Source organism: Saimiri boliviensis, chromosome 5, assembly GCF_048565385.1.
Source record: "Saimiri boliviensis isolate mSaiBol1 chromosome 5, mSaiBol1.pri, whole genome shotgun sequence".
In the NCBI taxonomy this organism is placed as follows: domain Eukaryota; kingdom Metazoa; phylum Chordata; class Mammalia; order Primates; family Cebidae; genus Saimiri; species Saimiri boliviensis.
In genome coordinates, this window is record NC_133453.1 from 127,079,289 (window position 1) to 127,103,251 (window position 23,963).

General features: G+C 42.2%; 1 protein-coding gene across 1 annotated transcript in view; it reads right to left on the bottom strand.

Moving 5' to 3' along the window:
• The window catches only part of TMC3 (transmembrane channel like 3), a 39,903-nt gene extending 17,405 nt beyond the window's left edge, over positions 1-22,498 (bottom strand). The window contains exons 1-10 of the mRNA XM_003921676.3: positions 22,275-22,498; positions 20,901-21,047; positions 16,620-16,695; positions 12,449-12,530; positions 9,460-9,566; positions 8,477-8,575; positions 8,230-8,372; positions 6,639-6,786; positions 5,919-5,962; positions 1,606-1,753 (exon numbers count right to left, since the gene is read on the bottom strand). Of these exons, the coding sequence (XP_003921725.2) occupies positions 1,606-1,753; positions 5,919-5,962; positions 6,639-6,786; positions 8,230-8,372; positions 8,477-8,575; positions 9,460-9,566; positions 12,449-12,530; positions 16,620-16,695; positions 20,901-21,047; positions 22,275-22,363 (1,083 nt within the window). The 5' untranslated portion in view covers positions 22,364-22,498. The remainder of the gene's footprint in view (positions 1-1,605; positions 1,754-5,918; positions 5,963-6,638; positions 6,787-8,229; positions 8,373-8,476; positions 8,576-9,459; positions 9,567-12,448; positions 12,531-16,619; positions 16,696-20,900; positions 21,048-22,274) is intronic.
• Positions 22,499-23,963: the final 1,465 nt, after the last annotated feature.

A 23,963-nucleotide genomic window follows, 5' to 3' on the forward strand; every position in this document is an offset into this window, starting at 1 on the left:
ACCAAAAAAAAAAAAAAAAAAGGTGGCGCATGGCTATGGTCCCAGCTTGTCAGGAAACTGACAGAAGAATTGCTTGAGCCCAGAAGTTCGAGGCTGCAGTGAGCTGTGATTGGGCCACTGCACTCCAGCCTAGGCAACAGAGTGAAACCTTGACTCAAAAAACAAACAGGATTCATTAGCATTTCTGCCACATTTTCCCCAATTACCATCGCACTGTATTTATACTTCCCTGACCTTGGACGGAAGATGGAAATAACTGCAAATATTACCAATAAAAAAGGAAACACTGAGAGATAATGTAATATTCTTTCTGCATATGGAAGATTAATTATCTAGAGAATTATGCCTGGCTTTTGTTTCTCTGTACTTATAGCAGAAGAAAGAAGAGTTTTAGCTGGTATGTAAGATGGTTGAGATAAATAATTTCTGAATATATCTTTAAAAAACTATTCATCTTTCTATCTGCAAACATACAAACACATAGTAACTGACTTAATTGACATAAAAGAGAGGCATGGGAAAAGTTTGCCTAGGGTAGACTCAGATTTTGATAAATTACTATACAGTGATAAATATGATACATTGATGACCATCTTACACACCTTTCTGTTTAAATTCCAACGAATGGTAATATTTTTCATAGAAATGGTCTGAAAGGTGGTTTTTGTGCTATTTCTGCTTTTCAAATCTGTATAGGTAAATTGGACCAATCTTTCAGGACAATGGTCTTAACAATGAATATTTAGAATTCTAAAATTATTCATATCCATTCACTTGGTAATTTTCTGTTTATGGGAATACTCACACAACGGGATGGGGAGAGATGATTGTTTAAAAAACAAACCATTTGCGTGAAGCTGGTTCTGGAAGCATTATTTGTCATTTAGATATTCAGAAACTACCTAAATATTCACAAATGGCACCCGGTCAACTTTAATCCATACAATGGAATAAGCGCAGTTGTTAAGTCCATTGTGCAGATAGAATCAATTTGTGGAACACGGATGTGAAGAAACAGACGTGCAAAAGGCAAAACACAGTCGGCGAGGCTCAAAGGCAGAGAATGGTGTAAATGCTTGAAGGTGATTTTGAATCAAACTCTTTCCCAAGGGAGATGATTAAAAGTGTTTAGCCAAGCCTTAGTGCTGCCCCTCTGGCTCAAAGTTTTTGTACTCCATGCCCTAGGACAAGAGGACTAGTTTTTCCCTGGAGATATTCCCACGTAAGGTACAGAGAGGCAGCCTACTTTTGTGTCTCTCTCTGTCTCTCTCTTTTCTTTTGAGACAGAGTCTCACTCTGCTGCCCACGGTGGAGTGCAGTGGGATGATCTCGGCTGACTGTGGCCTCCACCGCCTGGGTTCAAGTGATTCTCCTGCCTCAGCCTCCCGAGTAGCTGGGACTACAGGGGTGCACCACCTTACCCAGCTAAGTTTTGTGTTTTTGGTAGAGACAGGGCTTCATCGTGTTGGCCAGTTTGGACTCCCAACTCCTGACCTCAAGTAATCCACCTGCCTTGGCCTCCCAAAGTGCTGGGATTACGGGGGTGAGCCACCGCGCCCAGCTGTGTCTCTTTTCAGGGGTGCCGCAGGTAATGGCAGTGGGTACCTCATTCTTTTCCCAAAGTGTCAGCTCCTTGTTGGACTGCTCCAGCTTCTGGGACCGGTCGACCACAAAGTAGATGAGATAAATGCTCCCAGCCAGCGAGAGAAGGACCAGGATGTTGGCAACGATCCTCAGGCAGATCGTCACTGCCCTGGGGAGAGAAGCAGGGATGAGGACAGTACACAGGGTTCTGCTTACGGCACCGTGATGCAGACAATACTACTCAGGGACTGGGCTATATCCGCTGCCAAGAGAATTCTCTGCCCTGAAGCTTCAGTGCTCTTCCAGCCCACCCCACCCCACACATTCAGATTCCTCATTTCCTACGAGATCAACAACGAGCCATAAATTCAACCAGCCTGCCGTCAGTGGGGCTGGAAACAAACAGACGAACCAACAAACAGCTCTGGTTTTAGAGTCAGAGCATTTGGGTTTAAGTTCTTGCTTTGCTGCTTAAAATTGGAATTTTGTGATATGAACATTAAAGATATAGGAATTCAAGTAAATGCATTCAGCAGAGGGAGGGAGGCAGGAAGAGAGGCAAGGAGGACTCGTGATTTATCATCCTATATAATGAATCTGACATTGTACAGTCACGTGCCACATAGTGGTGTTTTGGTCAATGATGGGCTGCATATTTGGTGGTGGTTCCATAAGATTATAATGGAGCTGAAAAATTCCTATGGCTCAAGACATCGTAGCGCAATGCATTGTACTCACATGTTTGTGATGACGCTGGTGTAAACAAGCCTCCGGCCCTGCCAGTTATATAAAAGTATAGTACATACATGATAATGATATTTTTTTTTTTTTGAGACGGAGTTTCGCTCTTGTTACCCAGGCTGGAGTGCAATGGCGCGATCTCGGCTCATGGCAACCTCCGCCTCCTGGGTTCAGGCAATTCTCCTGCCTCAGCCTCCTGAGTAGCTGGGATTACAGGCACGTGCCACCATGCCCAGCTAATTTTTTGTATTTTTAGTAGAGATGGGGTTTCACCATGTTGACCAGGATGGTCTCGATCTCTTGACCTCGTGATCCACCCGCCTCGGCCTCCCAAAGTGCTGGGATTACAGGCTTGAGCCACCGTGCCCGGCCTGATAATGATATTAAACAACTGTTACTGGCTTATGTATTTCTATTTTTTATCATTATTTTATGGTATACTTCTACTTATTTAAAAAAATGTTAACTGTAAAACAGCCTCATGCAGGTCCTTCAGGAGGCATCCAGGGTAAGGCACTGTTACCATAAGAGATGACTCCTCCATGTTTGTTATTGCCCCTGAAGACCTTCCGGCGGGATGAGATGCGGAGGTGGAAGGCAGTGATATTGATTATCCTGTCCCTGTGCAGGCCCAGGCTAATGTGTGTGTTAGTCTTTTTTTTTTTTTTTTTTTTTTTGAGATGGCATTTTGCTCTTGTTGCTCAGGCTGGAGTGCATTGATGCAATCTTGGTTCACTGCAACCTCCACCTCCTGGGTTCAAGCAATTCTCCTGTCTGGGGTGCATGCTACCACACCCAGCTAATTCCAGGTGTGCACCACCATGCCCGACTAATTTTTGTATTTTTAGTAGAGATGGGGTTTCCCCATGTTGGTCAGGCTGGTCTCGAACTCCTGACCTCATGTGATCTGCCCTCCTTGGCCTCTCAAAGTGCTGGGATTAAAGGTACATATCACCGCTCCCGGCCTGGTCTTAGTTTTTAACAACAACAACAACAACAAAAAAGTGTAAAAAGTAAATAAATAAATAAATAATAGAACAAAGCTTATAAAATGTGGATATAAAGAAGAAATGTTTTTGTACAGCTGTACACGGTGTTTCTTAAAGCATAACAAAAGAGTCAAAAGAGTTTTCTAAAATGTAAAAGTTTATAAAGTAAAAAAGTGACAGTAAACTAAGATGATTATTAAGAAAGAAACCTTACAAAATAAATTTAGTGTGGCCGAAATGTACAGTGTTTAAGGTATAAACTCCGCGCTAGTGTTAGTGTACAGCGGTGTCCTGGGCCTTCATGTTCATTCGTCACTCACTCACTGACTCACTTAGAGCAACTTCCTGCTCTGCGTGACCTGCAAGCTAATTCATGGTAACTGTTCTATACAGGTGTACCATTTTTAAATCTTTTATACCACATTTTTATTATACCTTTCTATGTCAAGATATGTTTAGGTACACAAATACCATGTTACAATTGCCTGCAGTGTTTAGTGTAATAGCATGCTGTTTAGCTTTGCAGCTTAGGAGCAATAGGCTGTACTATATAGCCTCAGTGTGTAGGAGGCTATACGATCTAGGTTTGTGTAAGTACATGCTGTGATGTTCACACAAGGACAGCATTGCATAAAGACACATTTCTTGGAATGCAACCCTGCCACAATGCAACATGTGACTGTCTCCCTTTGGGAGTTTCTTAAACGTCTTTTCTCTTTAGAAGTAAGCTCTAAGTTTTTTAGTCTTTTTCAGCGCTGTATCGTCAGCTCTTATAACAGGCTTAGCGTATACAGATGCTTCATGAGTATCTGCTAGATGAATAAGTAAATAAAGAAGCAACTAAATGACTATGAGATGGGAGACACGGGGCTCATCTGTTTCCTCATTTGGTCTCACTTCTCAAGTGTCTCTGACAGTGAGGGCAGGTCTGTGAATCGGTAATGATTCTGGTACTTACACCCCTGTTTCTGGTTTGAACTGAAACACACCCATTTTTTCTAACACTGGAGGACAACTCCCTGTCTGGCTTCAATTGGCCTATTCTGAAGGCACCTTCTTCTGCCAACTTTGGAGCCTGTATTAGCCTGGCTTCCCTGACAACGGAATCCCAGGCCTTTTTGCAGGTAGTTTATTTGGGAAGTGTTCCCAGAAAGCAGGAGTGCAGGTCCTGCAGTGGAGCAGAAAAGAGGAGCCATCAGTACGAGGACATGCAGTGGGGTTGGCAGCAGCTTGAGGCAACGGCAGGGCCCTCTGAGGGGCTTATGAAATGCCTGACAGAGCCGTCTGCCCAGTGTGAAATAGGAAAGCATTTATTCCCAGCAGTCCCGGGTAGCTCCAAGAGCATTCCCTCCCAGCGTTGCGCCCAGCCTCTTGGTTGCACATTCATGTGTGTTGACTGGGGTCTTGTGGATGCCCTGCACTGCAGCCTCAGAAGATCCCTGGGGCACCAAACGGTGGGTACCAGCAAGGGGTACATCCGTGCAGCTGGTGGTGGCCTGCACAGTCCTACCCAGCAGCAAGGGCTGGAGAAAGGTATCCTTCAAGAGGATTTGAAGGGGAATGCAAGGTATAGTATCTTCTCCATGAAATTCTACCCACTGGGGGCTTTGGGCAGCTCACAACACTCCCATTTATACATGGTTTGGCCCTTCATTTGCACAATGAGGAAACATTCCGAAATGAGACGATAAATCTCACCTTGCTTGGTAAAAATAACAACACGGCATATTACGTTATTATTATTACCAACTCTGGTGGAGGAGAGCTACAGAGAAAGAGTCAGGGGCAGAATCCCATAGTTTTATTTTATAGGTGAAGAACTTCAGGTTCAGGAGGTTCAAGAGCGGTGTGGAGGTCATTAACATTAATGACAAAGACAGGACTAGAATCTGTGTCTTCTCACTCCCTACGGACAGCCCTTCCCAACTCCTTCCCGCCTCCCTAAGTTCCCTCAGTATTCCAGAGGCTGCTTGTGTATCCTGAATTTCCCGTGTCCTTTTCTACAAATCTCTGAACGGGCTTTCTGCACTGTAGGAACTAATCATGAGGGCCAAATAACCAGTCAGATGTGGGATGAGCAGACCTACCTGTCTCCGGGAGGTCAGAGCCGTAGCCCCTCCCTGGGAATGGCTTTCCCTTTCATTAGTTCTCTGGTTGAAGGGCCTCACCCTTACCACCATAGTTCTCAAGATCTCGAGAAGAATCTTGAACCTAGGAAATCATCTTGAAAGGCTTGTGAACACCAACTGGATAGTATTTGTGTCTTATGACTTGTTTCTAAATAAAACTACTCTTAACAGTGTAAGTTGGTGCTCAAAATACCTCCTTGATTATCTAAGTAAAAGAATAAGAAATAAGAAACTGGTCGATTTCATCGACCACCCTCTCATCCTTGTGGCAGGATGTATGGAAGGAGGAAGTCGTCCTAAATATTGCTATGGAAAAATCATTCGGTTCCCTCAGATCACATTATGAGAAGGGAAGAAAGAAATGCTACCTGACAATTGTGAAAATAAGATACAGTATAGATGTTCTGGTAGTTTTTGCACCGAACTAAAAACAAAACTTATCAATGAATTCAACATGGGGAGTGTCAATACCTACAGGTTTTTGGTCTTCTTTTTCTCCTGTTCTTCCACTATCGCCTCCTGTAAGGAAAAGTACATACAGCATTAAAAGCTTAGCATCACCATTAATTTTAAATCATTAGAAATATACCCAGCAATTTAGTTCATACCTGCCATATCTAGGACTTTATTCTGTAGGATTCAATTGATGTAAATGAATTAGATATCAGTTATCTAATAATCAGTTGAAAAAAGGATATTGGGGGTTGGGAAGAGGGATCAGAGATAGTGTGGCTGTAATAATTTAAATTATCTAAATAGATTTTTTTCCGCAAAAGAGTGCATCATTTAACTGTCTGTATAGTTCAGTAGAGCTAAGTCTCTGAATATTTCTGATTGCACTGTTTTATGTTAAAAGTAAAAGTCTATATCCCTCACATACATGTATTCATTCGTTTTCAGGTTATATACATGAAACATGGTAATAATCCATTATGTAAATTACCTAAAATTACAAACTGAAATTTTAAAAGGATAACATAGAAAAATTTAAAAAGAAGTTTCCAAATGTTTATCCTTCCCTTCACTGAGTCTTTTGGTACATTTCCTGGAGCATGTCCACCTTACTTTGGAAAGAGCTGCCCTGGACAGTGAACATCAATGGGAAGAGGATAGTTCTGGCTTCCAGCTGAGGGCCGGCAGCTGGCTCTGACCCCGCGCTGCCCGCCCCGCAGCCTGCACAGGCTCACTCACTCACCCTGATGCTGTTCACAATGGCGGCTGTTTTGCTCTCTGCAGCCTCCGGGTTTCCAATGAGGTAATCCCAGGCACAGAACACCCGCCAACAGAAGGTGTAGTTTTCATTGGAAGCACTGGCAAGGCTTGTGCGGGAGTTCTTAGCCATCCTGCGAAAGAGGAGCACAAACAGGTTATAGGAGTCTCAGGAATAGGGGGCTGTAGCAAGCACCCACGGAACCCTTGTGTGAATTAGAGTAGGCTGCTCCCCTCTAGATGGACGCAGCTCCTCGGGTCACAGCTTGGCCAGCACAGCAGGGACTGGATTTCAGCTCATGCTTGTGACCTCGGCAACACTTTCCAACAGTGTGAAAACTGTGATGGCCCATGATGGTGTGATTTCATTTGACAAGGAGTCCCACCACTGTGGTGCCCAGCAGGTCACTACAGTTGTGTGTCCCCCCAGGAGCTATTCTCATCTCTGTAGCTGCGATTGTGAAATAAAATTCTTTCCTTTGAATCAGTCTTCGTGGAGCTCCTTCCCATGGGAACTCTTCCCCTTGGGATTCCGCATAACGTGCTGGGTCCCTCTTTCACACATGCCTTTAGATATTTGAAGGCAGTAGTGATCCCTCCTCAGGTGAAACTCTGCCTACTTTTTAGAGCATTTCTCCTGTAATAAGCTCTCCTCTCCATCCATATTTCTTGATTCCAATTTTGCTTTAATCTGTCTCTGACATTGTATGTCTAGTAAAGGGCCGGAGTCTTCCATGTGGGTCCTGGAAGCCACCAGAAGATAAACTGGAAAGCTTCAGGGCAACTGAAGGCCCCCAGGTCATTATGCACCACCTCAATTTTTGTTTATTTGTTTATCCTCTTGTTTACACCAAGCGCTTCTATCTGGGGGTAGGGTGGTGAAGGGTGGTAACACAAATCAAGCAGAAGCAGCAGGTGAGCCAGCGTGGGTGGGGCCAGCTTTTCCCTGGGGCTTGGAGCCTCCGGGTCAGTCTGCATTTCTCTAGCTCCTGCACAGAGGCTTGGAATGGTAAGCTGGAAGGAAACCTGGTGATGTCCTGAGCCAACCTGCCCATTTTACAGATCAGGCCCAGGGAAGGAAGGTGAGTTCCTGCAGGTCTCACAGTGGGGGTGGTACAGGGCTCCTAACCCCTACCAGATTTCTTCTTTTGCATTTTGCCTCCTCCAGTGATGCCCTAGAGGTGCCAACTGCATCACAGCATAGACAAGCCTGGCCTTTGCAGAATCTGTAGCTAGGTCCCAGGCAAACAAATATACAACCAAGGGAGGACGTGTTGCTTTTTGCAACCTCTGGTCACCTAGATCATATTGCTTACGTCCGTATTAGTGCAGCTACTGCATTGTCTAAAATTACATAAGCTGGTAAATCTATATGATTCTTGTATTTCCAGACCCAACCTAAGACCTAGTATAAAGCAGTAAGTGTTCAGTAAGTATGTTAAAAATCAACATGCCTTGATCTTATCTGTAAAATGGATACAGCTATGCCTTAACTTTACGGGGCTATTGACAAGATTAGATGACATTGCACATATCATAATGCTTGATGTGTATTTTGGGAAACCAAGCAGTCATACTTTTTTAAAAGAATGATGAAGCTGTAAGCAAACACTGCCATCCCCACGAGGAAATATGCCAAGGGCAGCCGGTAGCCAGCTCTTCCGATCTTCCTCTCACTGCCGTAATACCCGTAGAAGAGCACTGAATACTGGAGGTAGCCCTGCAAAGAAAACACTCAGTGTAATTTCTGGTTCCGAGGTCTCAGAACTGTGGCCCATTCACCCCTTCCCTCAAGACAAGAGTGTGAGCAAGCATCGATCTCACCCCCAGAGACCAGACGGTGTCCAGGTCTTGGGCAGACGAAACTTGCTCCTTGGGGATGGTCTTCCTGGCTGTGCTTCCAAAGGGCTGGCCTGCAATCAGCTGGTGAGAGAGGAAAGTGTTTCATGTGGTCCTCTGGGTGGAAGGGGACCAGGAGAAAATGAGAGGTTGATCTCCATGTGCTTGTGAAAATGTTGCACATAAGACATCTCCAGCGGGTGGATTTCTGCTTGATTCTCATTGATGAAAAATTAATCTTGGGCGGCCGGATTTTCTTTTTGGCTGATTAGAGCTCATCTGGGTGTAGTCTCGCTGAGCTAGACATGGTTTCTATGGGTAGATTATTAAGGACTCTGTTTGGAAATGGCCCATGTACTTTTTGAGGATGAAGTATAGTTGAAAAATGGATTTTATTTCTTTAATTTATAGAAATGTAAGGGGCACGAGTGTGGTTTTGTTACATAGATGTATCACATGATGGTGAAGTCTGGGCTTTTGTGAACCCATCAACTGGATAATGTACATGGTCTGGATATTATTTCAACTTTGGGCTGGCAAACTGGCTGGTTGGCCAAATCCAGCCTGTGGCCTTTTTGTGTGGCCCGAGAGCTAAGAATGGTTTTCCATTTTTAAGTGATTGGGGGAAAAAATCGAAAGAATTTATGTAAAATTCAAATTTCAGTATTCATAAATACAATTTTATTGAAACACAGCCACATTCACTGCTTGATAGACTGTCTGTGGCTGCTTTTGTGCCACACGGCAGATTTGAGTCATTGCGACAAACACCAAATAGCCCACGAAGCCTAAAGTATTTATTCTGTGGCCCTTTACAGAAAAAGTTTGCCAAGCCCTGCTTTACCCAAACACATTCCTCCCCACAGCGATAACCAGAGGAGCCATTTTATGTGACTGCTGTAATATCTCCTTTTTTTTTTTTTCTTCTTTAAATGAGTGGTACTTTTTTCTCTCCTGAAACATCTTACCTCTGGAATGACAATAAAAACACCTGTCATGATGGTGAGCACAATATTAATTCCAAATAACCATCTCAAGAATATGAAATAGGAAGCAACACCAGATCCAAAATGACCTAAAGAAGGGCAAGATAATAAGAACAGATTAATTTCCGCATATGCAAGAAATCCCACAAAAAGAACACCATAATTTTTCTTACATCCACAGGACCTAGAGTAAGAATGCCATTATTGTACCAATCGGGGTGTTGCTTCCTAAGTGTTCACTTAGATAGATCAAGATGCCCCTGAATATCTATCAGTTCTATAAGCAGGTAAAATCTCTAGTTTCTTTAAAATGCTATTTGTTAGTCCCTTCCCTAATGACATATTCATCTGAAATGGTCTTATCAAATTTCAGTATTTCATGTATGTTAACAAGTAACAGCATCTTTGAAGACTGGCATATTTCTTTTCTATTTCACATAATTTTGAAAATTTCAAGGATTTTGCTAAGGGTCTTTTTGCCTTAATTTCAAGATAAAGCACAATTTGCTAGATGTTAACAATAGCGGACACTGGGTGAAGGGTACATGGGAACTCTTCCCAGCTTTTCTATACATCTAAACTTATTCTAAAATAAAAACCATAGTAAAAACAAATTTATATCTATTGAGAAAATCCAGGAGTATAGAAGAACTTAGATGAGGATATATCTAAGTGACAATTTGACAACATTCTGGAGTAGGTGGTTTTACGTCGTACTTAAACAAAATTCTTAAATTTTTATTTCAAATCTAGTTTGTGTTTGTCATAATGAGTAGCAAAACACAAAACATCACAAGGCCAAGAAAAATTACCTGTTCTGAGATCACTAAATTAAAATCATGATTAGAATTCGTTTCTATTAGACTTTTAGTGTAACCCTTCACAAATAATGTTTTATACAAATATGTTTTTGTATAAGATTGGCATTTCTCTCCAGCATACATCTTCAATTGCCAGTGTATTACCAACATGTTCTCTTGCCAAAAATACTCTTCCATAAAATACATTTTGTCATTCCATCAAGTGAATTTTTCATAACGTATTTAAACTATTCCCCACAACTTGACATTTAGGACATTTCAACCTGTTCTATAATAAATAATATAACATTTTCTATTCTATAAAAAATGGGTGGATACTTCTATCATAAATAATTTCTGTCTAAGGTAAGGTTTCCTAGAAGCAGAGCTTGAGAAAGGGATTTGGCAACAGGTGATTTGTCAAGGAAGCACTCTCTGTAGAGAAGTTGTGAAGGAGTCAGGGAAGGTTCGGGGACAGAGCCGGGGACGGGCATGATCTCAGCTGCAGTCTAGCTGAGTCGACCACCAGGAGCTCCACAGCATGAATTGTACCACTGAGTTGGTCCTACTTGGAGCAAGGATCAGACTTGAATGCCCCTCTGTCAACAGTCACCGCCTGTAAGTTGTAGGTGATGGGTAGGGGATTGGGGTGATAGGAGGTAGTCCTGGGGCAATTCTTTGAAGGGGAACAGCTGAGTGACAAGCAGTCCGTACTCAGCAGCTGAGGAACAGGTAGACCAGTCAAGGAAAGGCAACCTGGGAACAGCACTAATGACAGCTACTCCAGCCTTGTTTGTTTAGTTTATTACAGTTTTCTCTGTTTTTTTTTTTTTCTTTTTTTCTTTTTTTTTTTTTTTAGGAAATGGAAGCCTATTACCAAAGTATATAACATTCTGAAGACTTTTGGTACATATGCAAACTTTTTTAAAAAAGAAACACTGTCCTAATTTACATTTCTGTTAACATATCAAATTGCTTCATTCATTTAAATGTTTAACATGTTTTTCCCAATTTGTCATCTTTTAGCTTTATTTTTTATGTATGTAAATTTTCTTTTTTTTAAGTAATTAAATATAAGAGTACTTTTTCCTCCTTCACTTTTATGATTAGATATGTCTCCATTCTGCAATCATACCACCTATATTTTCTTTAATCACTTTATGGTTTCTTATTGTCTATTCAAATATGTAATGGAATTTTAAGTGAAGGAATTAAACGTACTCTTTAAAACAATTGAATCAATTGTTCCAGCAATATTTATGCAGTAATTTAGACTGACTTCAATAATTATTGTATGCTAAAGGTCTATATGTATTCCTATCGGTTCCTGAATTTTTTGCTTATTCCTTTGATTTGCCAGTCAGTTCCCCCACTGTGTTATACTGCTTCAATTGTTGTAGCTTTATGATGTATTTTAATATCTTGGTCATGCAACTTCATTTGCGTGCTTCCTTAAAATTTTTTTATTCATCTCTTGGATATTTTTCTTCCATATGAGTTTTATAATCATTTTTTTAAATACTTGAAAACAATACATTAAGATTTTTATTTGATTGCATCAAACTTGTAAATCAATTTTGGGAAAATCAACATCTTCCGAATATTAAGTCTTCGTATGTGTTTTCACAAAACTTTTATATCCTGTGGTATAATTTTACAGTTTCCTTTATTTTGGACTTATTGTTAAATCTATTCCAGGTATTGTGTGTGTCACTGTCAGCGTAGACACGATTTATTTATTTTTTGGCATGTGTTTTGTAAATGGGCACAGTCATCTCTATGAAAATCCAGCTTTTTGTATTTGTGTTTGGCAGTTCCCTGAGCTACCCTCTTATTCATCCTCATGGGTTTTCACTTGATCTTTTTGGGGTTTGCATTATATCTGACTGAAGGCATGAACTGGGAGAGAATAGCAGAGCCACCGCAGAAGGTGGAAAGGCCCACGTTGAGACTGTTTCCATCCTGGCAGGCAGTGGGGACAGGTATCTTGTCTTCCGTATCTGTTGTCCCATGTGGAGCCTGCTATGCAAGTGCCCTGCTATGAGGTGACCCTGCCATGAGAGTGCCCTCGGCTGCACAGCAGAAGGACTAGAACACTGCAGACTCTCCTTAGGCTGTGATTGGCCACTAGCACTGCATTCCTGCCTCACTCTCCAAGTGGAAATACTTACTCTCGATTTTCTTTATCCTCATTTCCCAGGGAATGAAGGTGACCACAAAGTTGCAGGCAAGACGAGCAAATTTCCGCCAGAGCTAGACAAGAGGGGTCAGGGTTAGAGACGTCACATTCTTGAAGATGGCAATGGCTGTGCAGTACTAGGCACCAAAAATGGAGTAGACCAGACACTCCCTTTGGTACCTTTAATTTGGCTTATGGCTTCACAGGCCTTTAAGCTGCACTAGAACCAAAGTAGCCCCCTTGTCTTCTCTGTGCTCCTGGCCAGGTGAAGGGACACCTGCTTTGGATGAGTAATGCAAGCTGCAGCCCTGTAGAATAGAAATGCATCTGAGCCATGGTGTCTGTTTGAGGTGCGTATTCTACAGGGCTGCAGTTTGCGTTACTGATCCAGGGTATCTCTTGATCTTTGAGAAATAATTTTTTGATTTTAACTTTTGGCAATTGCGTCTTAAAACCACAAGACACCATAGAAATGACTCAAGGACTGATATCTAAATAAATCCACTTGATCCTGCCATAAACCTGTGGGGATTCTGGCATGCAGCCAGGGAATCCACATGCCTAACAAGCTCCCCGAGGTGATTACAAGTGCATCCGTGTTTAAGGACGAGTCTAGAGCTTACCCTGAAAATGAGTCCCACTCTATTGTGGGACTCGCCTCCTGCTACAGAGCTCGCTTCCCAGCCTCTTTCCTGGATAGAGCTGCTGGGGATAAGGTCTGGAAATTTGTCTTATGTTTTTAAGATGCAATTGCCAAAAGTTTAAAAAACATTTCTCAAAGGGGAATCAAGCAAGACATGTCCTGGCAGTAGTTCTGCTTCCAACAAAGTTGGCAGGTTGTGCATTTTAACACACAAACCATCTGGGTCTGTGCTGGAAGCAAATGATATCATTGCAGAAAGAGAGATTGCAAATGTAATTATGACATTCTGAACTCTAAGACCGCACACAGTCCCGGTACAGGCATGTATGATAATGTCATTCTGGACGTGTCTGCTAAGGCTAGAATAGCTGCTTGTAAATGAAAATCTGAATTTTATCAGAAGTTGGAATTGTTCATCTTCTGTTCATGATTTGAGAGCCAACTCAAATACAGCCACTCCCATGAACACAGATTCTCCGTAGCCAGCAAAGAAATTGTCCTATTTATAAACTCCCTTAGCAATATATTTTTGTTTCTTTCATAATGTTTATCATATCCTACCTTACATTACCTTAATTTTGTTCACCTGGCTTGTCTCCTAGAGCATAGAGAGGGAGATGGAGGCTTTCTGATCTTTTATACCCCAGCATCTAGAGGAAGGGGTGCTCTGTCATCCTTTGGCAAGGGTTTGGTGTTGGAAAGCATTTGAGTCCCTGGCCCATTTTAAACCCCTGAAGTCTAAGAAGCATGGGGCAGAAAGCCAGAGACCTGAGTTCTAGCTCTAGTTTCACATCTATCTCACTATGTGTCCCTGGGGAAGTTATTTTCTTTCCTTGGGATTCCATTTCTCCATCTGTATAAGAAGTAAGATTCAAGTAGTGGCATTCAGAGTGCTCTATAAATTTCAAGTTGTATGGGAATTTTCATACATGCAACAGGCTAAGGCAGAGCAGCCTTTGTAGGTGGGGGCAAAACGTCTCCCCCACCACCCTGCCACTAGTGCTTGAGGAGCCAGGGCCCCTGAACTCAGGTTAGGGAGTGCTGGATTGAATGGCCCAGATGCTCACTCTGGGAATGCTACTCTATGCAAGTTGGCCTAAAGGAACTTCTTAGAGGACAATGTGATGGAAAAGGTGATTTGTTGATGACATATTCAATAAGCCGTGGGGAAATAAAATTTCATGCTTCTCTGATGATTTATACCAAATCTCCACAGCAAAAGCCTTGAAACGTTAATAATTCAAACTTTAAGAGCAAAGCAAAATCCAAACAAAGAAAAACTAAATTTGGAAGAAATAGATCCTGATTGTGGGTTTGGGTTATTGAGCTTTGGTAACTAAGAATAAGTTCTTTCTTTGGAAGGACTTACATGTCCACCCAGAAGAAATTTAACAATATACATGATAGTTCATGAAAAGTATATTCATATTATGTATTAAGCACCTAGATTGTGCTGACCTATCAACATGCCAACATCTACTGTCACACATGTTGTTAGATATGTGATATATACATATATCATACATATATGCATATGTATGTATCAGATCTAACAATATGTATGACAGTTCATGAATGTATGTATTACATTCATAACATGCATTAAGCACCTACGCTGTGTTTTCCTATGAATGCAGATAGTGAACAAGACATGCAAGGTGTTACCTGGTGTGGAGCTTGCGTTCAGGTAGAGGCAAGCCACAACCGAGTCCATGCCACAATGGGACACAGTCTATTAGGACTAGGGGAGAAGGCCCTTTAAACAAGGTCAGGGAAGGTCTAGCTGCGGAGGTCATACTTGAGCTGAGACTTGAAGGAGAAGGAAATGGGAAGAGTAAAAGTCAGCACAAGCTGAACGTTTTACAGAAGAGGATGGAGGAGAGAGGAGCGAGCCAAAACGTTGAATTACCTTCCTCAGTCTAAAAACTCTGCTTCGAATAACTCAGTCCATTATCAAGTTATACCTTTAATTTATACGGAGCTTACTATTGCTAAAAGTGCCAACAACTTTTCATTGTTATTTATATATATTATAGGTCATTTGAATTCAAGTGAAATACTTTATTGCCAATAGCATTTCATCTTATTTAGAGAAAACAAAAGACTTTGGTAGTTCATATGTCTCTAAAAAGATAATTTATTTCATAAACTCCATCATAGTGTGACGGGAATGAAGAGTCATGTGTGTTTTGGTCATAAAAACAGATCAGAATTTTAAAGAAGATTTTGTGAAGAGTAAGAACTAAGAATGCCCAAGATGTGTCCTTAGGGATTCTTTGATATTTTACAATCTTTCAGACATGTAAAATTTAGGACCAGCTTTAATTTAAACTGTATTTTTATTTTTTTTAATTGCATCTTAGGTTTTGGAGTACATGTCAAGAGCATGTAAGATTGTTGCATAGGTACACACGTGGCAGTGTGGTTTCCAATTTAAACTGTATTAAGACTATTTTTGTTTCAGAGAATCTAAGAGTATATACGTCAGTTATTGTCCCTCAAGATAACAAACACAAAATATAATAAACATTGATGCAGGGATTATGAGACCAATAATGGCAACATAGATAATCAAGGCTTTTAGAAAATAATCTTTAAATATTTATCGAAAGCCAAAAAAATGGACCACAGTCTTTTCTATAGTGATGGTAGTTCTGGCTAAGAAAGAAATTCTAAAAGATAGAAAAATCTATGCAAAGATGTTCTTTGTAAGGCTATTAATAATAATGAAAAATCAGAAGCAATTAAATATCCACCAGCAGCCAAATCACTAATTAAATTAATATACATTTGTCTAATGGAATGCCACACAGTCATTGAAAACCATTAAATATGAAAACTATATAGCAACATGGAAAAAATTGTATAATGATGTTATATGAAAAAAGCAAGACAGAAATGCGTGTACACTACAATTACTATGGTGTGAAAATAATATATGTATGCAATGACATGAAATTTCTAAAACGATATTATATTGGGGAGTAGAGGGTATAGAAGGAGTTGTTATTTTTCTTTGTTTTCTACACACTTATGAAATGACTTTATAAACATAATTTTTATTTGTTTATAATTCTGATGTATACTTTTTCTTTAAGTAACTGAATGGAAAAAATAACAAACAAAAACCTTAACACTGTTTTATAAAATAAGCATTGTCACATGCCTGCAACTTTCTCACTCTAAGAAATACAGCTGGGACTAAGACACAGTGAATGAAACCCACAAATATGGTGGGATTAACTCAGGAGAGATGCTAGATCACTTCTGCCAAGGAAGACATCCTTTCCCCTGATCAATTAGGCTTACCCAGCCTCACACAATTGGGAGGGAAGGCATCTAGGAGTAAAGTTCAAGTCTTGGGAAACTCATAGTTTTCAACGCTATCATCCTGATCTACAGCTGTATTACAGACTGGCGCTTGCAACCTCTGTATGATGACAGGTGGAATGGCCGACACAACCTCCTGGTTCTGGAGACCACAGGAAGGGGTGGCGGTGCTCATGTGTGTGTTCTTTACCTCTGCACCTGCTGCTTGGTAGCCTCGGGTCCTGGTCAGCCTCCCTTCGAACTTCAGCACAATCTCCTTTGCTCGTCTAAGAGAAGAAAAACATGATGGTGACCACAATTTTATGAGACTTACAATTTTTGCAAAATGTGTAAAAATGCAACAGGCATAGGTTGCCATCTTGTCCTGGAAAATGTTACAGGACTAGATGCTGTGAGAGGATTGGAGTTATGCAAATACTTCGTGGTCTAATTCTGCATAATCAGAAAACTCCTTAAAATTTTTTTCTTGAATGTTTAAATGGAGGCATTAATCCAAGATGATGACTTTATACCAAAATTAGCTACAGCTGAGTTTCTTAAAGGCCTTCCCTGAGTCTGGTGCTTGGCTGGGAATTCTGAGCTTTAGAAATCCTGGTGGCAGGCACTTCATCTTGGCCTCTGCACTTAGCAATTTTCCTCTTCCAGTCAATTGTTTAAAAGTGCAAATCAGACCTGGCTTCAGAGAATCTGCCTCGAGAAAAGATTGGTGTCTGGTTAATCAGAGCCAGAAAGTCATGTCTGCATACCCATGTACAATCTGATTCAGCCTAAACAAACTTCTAACACACTAATTGATCACTGTATTGAATTAACCTGATCTCTCTGCCTAAATGTTCAGTCCTGAAAACGGACTAAATCCATTGGGATAGACAGTTAAATTCACACCTTAAATAACAACAGGATTAGAAAATAAATGATAGTACCATGGACAGACCGAAGTAAAAGCGTCCTAGAGAGATGAATGTCACCTTCAAGGTAACCTAATCATGTAGAGATGCTCATTATCTGATGGTTGGACGCCCTCTGCTTGATCATGTTCAGTGTTGAAGAACTTAGTTCTTCTGAATTAGCCATTTTGCTAGGTTGACAGGGTTACTTAAACCACCCTGTACAGATGGGGGAGGTGCTCTGGTCTGAACATCATAGCAACCCCCAATAACACCCACTGGTCTGTGTCCTTCCTTGGAAAACACAAGGTGCAAGCCAACTGCTTTATCCATGGACAGGACGATCTCTCCAAAACATTACCTAACCAGAGTTCTTGGTTTTGGATCTCTTGTTACCATTGCAACATCTCCATCTTCACAGTCCGGCCAATGCACTGACTTCATTCCGGTCAGAACCAAAATGCAGGTCAGGAGGAAGGTCGATGTCCTACCCCAGAGCATGACTACCATGTTGGGGCCATCTTAATAGAGCTACCCACTGCAAGTATCTAAAAAGCAAAATCCAGCTGGGCATGGTGGCTCACACGTATAATCTTAGCACTTTGGGAGGTTGAGGCAGGTGGATCACCTGAGGTCAGGAGTTTGAGACCAGCCTGACCAACATAGTGAAATCCCATCTCCACTAAAAATACAGAAAATTAGCTGGGCATGGTGGTGGGCGTCTGTAATTCCAGCTACTTGGGAGGCTGAGGAAGGAGAATCACTTGAACCCGGGAGGCAGAGGTTGCAGTGAGCCAAGATCTCACCATTGCACTCCAGCCTGGGCAACAGAGTGAGACTCCATCTCAAAAAAAAAAAAAAAAAAAAAAAAAAAAAAAAAAAAAAAAAAAAGAAGTAAAAGCCCATTGAAGTCAAGTAACAATTCATGTTATATACTCATTTATTTTTTCTGAAAACATTTAAACATTTTATGCACACCTGTTTTGGGTCAAGTGGAATACAGAGTTGCCTAAAACAGAGTCTTAGCCAGGTGTAGTGGGTCACACCTGTAATCTCAGCACTTTGGGAGGCTGAGATGGGAGGATTCCTTGAGCCCAGGAGTTCAAGACCATCCTGGGCAACACAGTGAGACCCCACTTCTACAAAAATATAAAAAATTAGCTGGGCATGGCGGCACACGCCTGTACTCCCGGCTACTTGGGAGACCATGGTGGGAATATCACTTGAGCACAGGAGTTTGAGGCTGTGGTGAGCTCTGGTCCGGCCACTGCATTCCAGCCTGGGTGACAGTGACACCCTTTTTCAAACAACAATTAAAAACCAGAGTCTCTGCCCTGGAAGAGTTCACTACCTAGTAGGGATGACAGAGACCTTTAAAGACAAGTGACTGAGAGAGTGGGTGTGACAAGATCTATGACAGAGGGGTGGTCAGGTATGGCAGTAGCAGGGAGAGGTGGCCTTAACCAAGGCCCCGTCCTAGACCTATGCTGATTTCATAGGTGCTGACCGGCTGCTTCCGTGCACGGGAAACAAACATGATCGCCATCCTGTTGGACAGGTGACTCTTGCTCAAGATTCAGGGTTAGCTCACTCTGCTTTCGTCTGCATCCTGCTGCGCTCCCTTGATTCCCAAGCAGTGAGGGTTCGGTGCTTTTTGCACCTTCCACAGAGGCACTGTGATGAGCCTCAGCAAGTCCCCTGAGGGAAGTGTTGCTCCACTAGTTTCTCAAGGCGTGGAGAGGAGATACGTGTGGCAAGGGGATGACAGACGGAGGGGCTCAGAGGGCCAGCTGCACTCAGAGAGCCTGACTGCTGGCTGAACACGTGCTGGTGTCCGCCATCTTGGGGCCCTGGATGTGTCCTGCGGACCGAGCAACATGGCCTTCCACCACCAGGTTTCTGAAGTGCCTTGACAGAAAAGTTACCATTTGCTCTGCCCTCAAAGTTAAAGAGACTTACCCCCTGTTACTCAGATAGCAATTAATCATCATCATTTCTGAATGATTTAGCAAAATTCGAATAAAACCCATGTCTTTTAAAAGAGTAATTCTCCAGTGATTACTTTGGTCAAATTCCTGTGTTTCGACACAAGAGAACACTGGACTTGGAATCAGAAATCCTGGATTAAAGCTTAATTCTAGCACTCAGAAACCATGTACTTGGGTTAGTCTCTTAACATCTCTGAGTATCAGCCTTCTTGTCTGAAAAATGGACATAATGCCGTCCTACTCAAAGACATGGAAATGGCAGCAGCCAGTGACAGACAGGAGAGGCCCGTGAAGGAGAATTCACTGGAACCTTCTCAGGATCAAAACAATGGGTGACTTTAGCTATCTTTCACAGTCACCTGAAGAGCAGGCTGGTCAGACTGGAAGAACATCACCTGGAAAGCAGATCTAAGGAAGAAATGATTTGGTGGTCAAGAAATGCAAGCCTAATAACATGGTAGATATGGGGGTAAAGAGATGTCTGCTTGGCATCTAGAAAAGGAGAATGAAGATCAAGGTAAGACAGTGGTTCGGTCCACACAGCAGGTGCCTGATCATCAGGCATGATGTCTGCTTTGCCAGGAAGGCCTGCAGCACAGGTCACAGTAGCTCAATGGTGCATGCCATGAAGGTGCTAACTCCCTTTGCTGTGACCCCAGGCATCAGAATCACTGTTCCTTACTCTTAGTGAGTTTTATATACCAGTACAGTACTAAGCACTCACAAGGTTCATCCCATTTAATCCTTCAACAGACTGCTATCAGTGGATCTCAAACTTGAATGTGCAAAAGTATCAACTTGAATGGAAGTTAAAAATACTAGGACCTTCTCCCCGTGGTTTGATTCAGTAGATCTGAGAGCAATCAGGGATTCTGAGTTTTTAATAACACCCAGAGAGCTTAGAGGTTGACAGTTTTGGAAACATGCTGCCAGAAGTTAAAGGCTATTCCTCACCATCACTTCCACTTTAAAAAAGAAAAGAACTAGTATTCAGAGAAATTAAGAAAATCAATGTCACATAAATTGGTAAAGGTAGTATTTGAATCAGGCAATCTGTTTTTAAATCTTTAGCACTTTATTATATAGACAGACTGTTTAATATGATTCTAAGTATCATAATAATCTGGCTTCCTATAAAGGTCTTTTTTTTTTTCAATTATTTTTTTACCCAGAGGGTGCTAATAGCCAAGCATCTAAAATGAGTATCTTTTTTTTCATATTGGCTTATTGCTCTGTGTCTAGTAAACAAGCGAGCCTGGAGAGAATATTAAAATCTAGTGTTTAGAAAGGAGGTAGAAAATAAAAGACTCTCCACCAACGTGCACACCCAACACAGACACACACTCATTCTCTGTTTGTCTCTGTCTCTCTCTCTCTCTCTCACACACACACACACACACACACACACACACACACAGAGGAACTGGCTTCTGGACCAACTAGATCCCTCAGATATCTTTGTGACTTTGCTAAGTCAAGTCAAGCGTGACTGACCCACCTCTCTCTCTTGGGTCTTTACCCTTGTTCCCATGGGCAAGGCAGGGTTTTGTCGGAAAGCATACTTGCAATGATCAGGAATGGCTATTGGGCCCTTACCTCAATGCCCGCAGCTTCTGCCCCATAGTCCAGGGTCTGCAGCGAATGTTTGCCATGAGATCTTTCTGGAACTGTATATTCTGGAAGATTTGTTCCGGATCATTGCTGTCCCCTGTTTCATCAGCACTAAAGCTGTCGTCCAAGTTGCTGAATGATCAGGGCATGAAGGAGGAAATCTGATTAGTAGAACTGCTTCCAGCAAAGATCATCCTGCCCTGGGCACAAGTTCCCACTGTCCGAGGGTCGTCTGTTTGAAATGTGTGTGTGTGTGTACGTGTGTGTGTAAAGAGAGGGACCCACAGAGACAGAGAATTTGGCAGTATCACAGTAGCCTGTTGAAACGCACTTATTGGATTCAGTTAATTCCACTGGGTCATTAAAAGAGAATGATTTCTCAGGGTGCATGATACTTTGAGAAAACGCAAGATGAGACAAGAAGGTACTTATGTCCTCTTTGATTGCCGAATAGCAGCAATTTGGGTAGGCAAAGTAATTTCTTTTTCACGCTCATTGAAATAATTAGAGGCAGAACTCCTTGTTCCCCAATTGCGAAGGTAACATAAACATAAACAAAACTTCTGCCACTCAGAAACCCCTCTTCACCCTTTCACTTCAATTCGTTTTAAGCCTGAGAGAACGGAGGCAGAACCAGGCAAAGCAATTTCTATGAGCAAAAGATTAGCTAAGCAGATTTACACGGGCGAGATATTTCAGGGAAGTAGGGAATCTCAAGAATAATTTTCCAACAGGTAGCAACGTTTACTCCCAGTTACACTTAATATGCTCATCCTAATGCAACATTTTGAGAGGAGATAAGAGTATTCATCTATGACTATTGGAAATAAAAGATTTTCTTTGTGATTCTCTAATTCAGGTCGATTTTGCTCATTTAGAGGAGAATCTTTTTCAGTTTCTCCAAATTAAATGGCAGTTGTACTAGACCTTTATAAATATTTAACAGATTCAAATAGCAGTCACATCCACTTCTAACTAAATAAAGCCTGAAGGCTTTTCCAATAAACACTTTGTCATAATAGACATATTATCCACTCTCTCTTGACACTGCTGATTGAGTGAACATAGAGAAAAGAAGGAAACACATCTGTGGGTTTGGCCAACCATAAAGCCAGGTCGGGATGCAAGCTTTTGGATTCTGACCTCCTGTCAAGAAGCGGCCAGAAGAACCATTTCCCTCTATGCCCATTGCTGAAGTTGCCACCCTAATTGTGACACAACCTGGAGAAGTCAGTTTCTGAGTTCATTCTGAAGGACAACTGAGCAGGACAGGGACTTTGTCCCTAGCTCTGGTGACCCACTCGTCCCTTCCTCACACACCTGACTCCTCCACCCAGCTGATGAATAGGGCCAGCTCACCTGAGCAGCAGAGAGTCCTGGTAGAGGTAGCAGTGGCTGGCATTTCTCCGGATGCCTCTGTAGCGCTGGGATGCCTTTGAGGATTTCATGGGAGCCGACCCACTGCTAATGATCAGAAGCTGGCCGGAGAGCTGGGAATTGGCAGGCAAGGGTCTGCTCCGAGGTTTCTGAACGGAAGCAGTGGAGTTTGCTCTGCCCACCAGTTCTCAGGAACAAGACTGTGTGCTCGCAGCTGGTGCTCTGAGCTGGGAAGAAACCAGGAGGCCAGTCATGCATATGTAATGTTGAGGTGGCTGCAGCCACGCAGATTGGCTGGAGTCTAGACAGCCAAAGGTTTGGCCTGGTGATGTATGGATCGCTTGGTGCAGCGCAGATGATCACATCTGTAACCCCTTACGCCCTGACAGTCCTGGATGGTTTGCAAAACACTTTGCATCTGTGACCATGGCTAGTGTTCACAAAACACGGGAGTACAAAAGGCAAGGCTTACTCCCCCAGTCTCTGAGACAGTAAGGATCTTGCTTGTGTTCATACAGTGGGCTTCAGGAGAGGCACAGCCTTCACATTTTATTTTTTCTTATTTTTTTTCTCAACTTAGTTTCTATTTTGAAAAAAAGTCAAACCCTCAGAAATGCTGATGGAATAATACCAGGAATATCTGTACACTCTTAACCTAGATTTACCAATTGCCACATTTTGCCACAATTGCTTTATTTATGTCCCCACCCGCCCCAACACCATTTGAAAGTAGATTGCAGAAATAATGACACATCAACCCTAAGTCCTTTCAGCAGAATATTAATAATAATCAAACTGACATCACATTTTACCTTTATCATGCATGGTCACATTCTCAGCCTGATGACTCTGAGACTCAGACTAAAAGAAATGAAGAGACTTCCTGTAGCATCTGGCAAGAAAGTAAGCATTTGACTGAGATTAGACTCTCACCTCGATATTCTGAAAATAGGTTGCCTTATGTAAAATGCGGTGAGTAGCTCATCCTAGTCCTTCAGCAAAGGTCAGCAGCTTCCCCTCCCTTTCCCCAGCCATCAGCAAAATGGCCCGGTTCCTTTGTCACCTGCAGACTCTCACTGTTAGCCATGCATTGGGATTCTCTGCCAAGAACCTCATTCCCAAGTCCAAGACTTGCCCAGTTTTGCAGTGCGAGCCTCTGTTTGCTACTTAACACAAGGAAAGGTTTGATTGCAGTGAGGTTAATTTCACCTTTGTAGTAACCGAATGGGCAGGTGCAGGACTGAAGTAGACGTGACCCTTTCTGTTTAACGTTACCTACTGTGCACTGAAGACTCAACAAATGGGTGAATAGATAACTAAAGTGGACACCAGACAACAGAGCAGAAAGAAAATCCATCAGCAAGTTCAGCTGTGGAAGTTCGGAGAGAGACTTCATTCATTTGTCCATTCAGTCCTCCACTAATTCATTAGCAAATAATTGGATGGCTCTTACCACACACTGAACTGGCAAATGTAAGCAAGATCCCTAGCCCAGGGGTTCAGGGATCATCAGGCAAGTGTTCAGACCTAGGACCGAAAGCCTCGGAACGCAGTGAAAGGCTGAGTGCAGAGCTGGCCTTGGGTCAGAGATGGATCCAGGGCCTCTAGGACCAGGTCGTCTGTCTGCCAATTTACTTGAGGCCATTTGGCCTGATGCTCCTCTATCTGGTA